Here is a 3,258-nt window from a genome sequence, read left to right as displayed (position 1 = left end):
TGATGTGCTTATAACGTGCATTCCTTCTCTCTTTCTCTCTTTCGTCTGACTTTTAGCAAACTTACTAATTGATTAATCAAAATGATCTTCCGCGTCATTAGGTAATAGCTAAGGATTACACATATTTAATGTACTGATGAATTAAATTACCATATTTTTTTCTGTATGTAAAAACATGATAAAAATTATTTGCAGATATTAATATTCTGAATCATCATGGTTGTATTTTCCCAATACACTTTCCAGCATATATCGGTTAGATGGGTACAGGGAGAAACTCCTGGCACTCCTCAAAAGGAGGGGCATCATCTCCTGTCTCTCCTTTCCATGAGTCTACCCTGTATTCCCGATTCTCAGCCTTGCTAAAACAGACATACATGGGTATGACATGGGTATGTGTGTGTGTGTGTGCATGTCTTGTCATTATGATTATTTCAGATTTGTGTCATATCTCTTGATGCTTTAATAGTTCATTTATCTTATCTAATTTTAATTGATTCACTTACTTATTACTTTTATTGCTATTAACCTTATTTTACAACCTTTAACCTGACATTTTTATTATGTAAAAGGCATTATCATTATAACGCCACAAATGTAGAAACTATTATAATTTTCCAAATAATTTTATATTTTCGTTGGCAATTTTGTTTATTACTTTGGGTGAAATAATAATGGAATTCAGAGTCGATGGAATCTATTAGTTTCCTAAAATCTCGTAGACATAAACCATGAATAGTCTCATCCATAGAAGCCGTAGCCGCGGCCGCCATGTCCTCCGAAGCTGAAGCCTCGTGAGCCTCCATGGAAGCTGCTGAAACGGTGTCCGGGATCAGCCTCAGGATCGGCTTCAGCGCTCCTCTTGCCTCGCCTGTACGAGGATCCAACGAAACCTCCGTGACCTCCGAAGGTTCCGTGGCTCCTCAAACCTCCGAAGCCAAAGCCACGACCTCCTCCGAAGTGATGAGCTGGATCAGCTTCAGGAAAAGGCTCAGCTGAAGCCAAGGCTACGGGATCAGGACTGGCTTCAGCGCTTCTCTTCCCACGGTACGCACTGAAACCTCTGCCATGACCTCCGAAACCTCTGCTGAAGCCATGACTGAATCCTGAACTGAAACCTCTATGGAAGTGTCCAGGCTCAGCATCTGGAAGCGGATCGGCTCTTCCACTCGCCACAAGGAGGACGCCCAACATACCAAAGGCAGCCTGGAACAGGATGGTGGGCGTGATAGTAACAATTATAACAGTAATAACTATGAGCAAAGTTACAAACGTAGTAACTTGTGACCTCAGATAAAATGTAGCACAACCAAAATCATAGAATAATCATAAATAATGGATCATAATGTTTCGAATCCACTTGGATTCATCTTTAATAGTTTCGTCATTTGCCTCGTCTAAAGAGGTAAATGTCACTACCTATCATACGTATTTTATTGTGACTAGTTTCAGTGATAAGTAAAGAGCAATAAGGACATTGTTAATTATCCTAAGGATAATGATTGGTGATAATATGTAATGACATTACAGTATCAATAACAATGACGAAAGTAATTATAATAATTATAACTATGATAACAATTATGATATTAATCATAATAGTGATGGTAATTATAACAACATAGACGATAATCATGAATAGGATGCGAAATGATAATGTTGATGACGTCAGTAGACAAAAAAAAATGGTTATTTCTAATACTATCCCACTTTTTTCAAAAATAGTAAGGCTAATATCCTGTTAGGTTCTGGCAGTTTCAATAACAATCCTTGCCTGGTGACTTCAACTCACCAAGACTTTCATGATGATCGTTCGCAGGAAACTGTGTCTTCGTCGACCAAGCGTCCGCTTTTATACTTCTAACAACAAAGGCACGCCCACTGGAACTTCGGTGACGTGGCGAGTTTCACTTCCTGGAAAGCCCATTTGCGACCTCCGATAAAGTGCACTGATTTTTCAAAATGTTTCCTTTTGTGTAAAACACATAAGAACATATAGTACCTACACACATATATGTCTGTTTGTGTGTGGATGTAGTTACAGCTAGGTATGTTCATGAAATATTTGTCAAGATTTACTTCACATTATTAATTTTCAAGATTGTCCTCCTTCATGGCAGATTTATCATTATCGCCATCATTTTCAGTATCAATTTTGTTATCATTAATATTATAACGATTATTATAATAATACACGAATCTAACAGATAATTTCTCATTAATAGGACAGTATTCCGTTGTTTGGGAATCTTAGTAATGTAATTGCATTTCCTTTTCGATGACCCTAGCTTGAGTCTTATTTGACAAATGAAAAACAAAGGTTGCCCTCATATATCTTAAGAGGGTTTTTTTTTAATTTCTGCCTATTAATCATAGTTTTTGGTGTAAAAAAAAATTATCACTATTCAAAAGATATGTTATAAGTATAACATTATGCTCCGACAGTGGATGGTAAGAAAATTCCAAATTGAGTCAACAAACATTTGCGCTATTCAGTGAAACGCATGGAATATGTAGTGTGCTATGATACATTATACCCTAGATTTTTTATTATTAATAAAGATGTTTATTAAAGATCAGATCAGTGACAAATATTTCCATTCATATGAATACATAAGAATAATCACCGTCATCCACACATATATAGTTACAGGTATAGACATTCAAATAGTGTTAAAGGGATTAGAATATATGGATTGTGTAAATAATACGCAAAGCTGGAAGGATATAGAAAGCATTATTTTACAAATTTCATTATTTACTAACAGCTTAAGTATGCAATTTTTCATAGGTTACCAAATGTTTGATGATCATGTTACCGGTGAGCTGCTCTCCGAAGACTCGCAAATGGTGACGGAGGAGGAAGAGAGGACAGCTTCGTCAAAACTCACTTTGCAAGTGTATATCCCGACACTGTGGTTATCAAACTGATGGAAAATGAGGTACGAGTGGGGTAGGAAGGCCCCGGATCCCAGCGAAGACACGCGTTGCATCTCCGTTGACCATCTGGGAACAAGGGAGCCGTTGCGGTCGTACCACTCCACGCTGTACAGGTGCATGTTGCTGAGACTCGTTCCATTTGCCATGCAGTAGATGAAGGCCTCTTCATTGTAATGCAGTTCGACTACTGTGCTGTTCATGATGACTGCATGACCCGATGGACTCTCTTCAATGGGATAGGAAATTATCAGCGAGGCCATGCACAGGATGGTCGTAGCCGCCGTGACTGCTAGCTTCATGCTGGCGTAACAGCTCGAC

At 38.2% G+C, this 3,258-nt stretch overlaps 1 protein-coding gene across 1 annotated transcript; it reads right to left on the bottom strand.

The window, feature by feature from the left end:
* Window positions 1-548: 548 nt before the first annotated feature.
* On the bottom strand, window positions 549-1,934 carry LOC147470713 (uncharacterized). Its single transcript, XM_086542256.1, has 2 exons — window positions 1,793-1,934; window positions 549-1,206 (listed from the first exon to the last, which is right to left on the bottom strand). Exons 1-2 carry the CDS (start codon window positions 1,802-1,804, stop codon window positions 742-744), a joined length of 477 nt encoding a protein of 158 aa, XP_086398382.1. The 5' UTR covers window positions 1,805-1,934; the 3' UTR covers window positions 549-741.
* Window positions 1,935-3,258: the final 1,324 nt, after the last annotated feature.

The sequence above is a fragment of the Penaeus japonicus genome, unplaced genomic scaffold (genome assembly GCF_977035675.1).
Source record: "Penaeus japonicus unplaced genomic scaffold, GWHDUDI00000001_assembly GWHDUDI00000012, whole genome shotgun sequence".
NCBI classification, from domain to species: domain Eukaryota; kingdom Metazoa; phylum Arthropoda; class Malacostraca; order Decapoda; family Penaeidae; genus Penaeus; species Penaeus japonicus.
The sequence above is the reverse complement of the archived record's forward strand: the minus strand, read 5'-3'. Positions and strand labels throughout refer to the sequence as shown.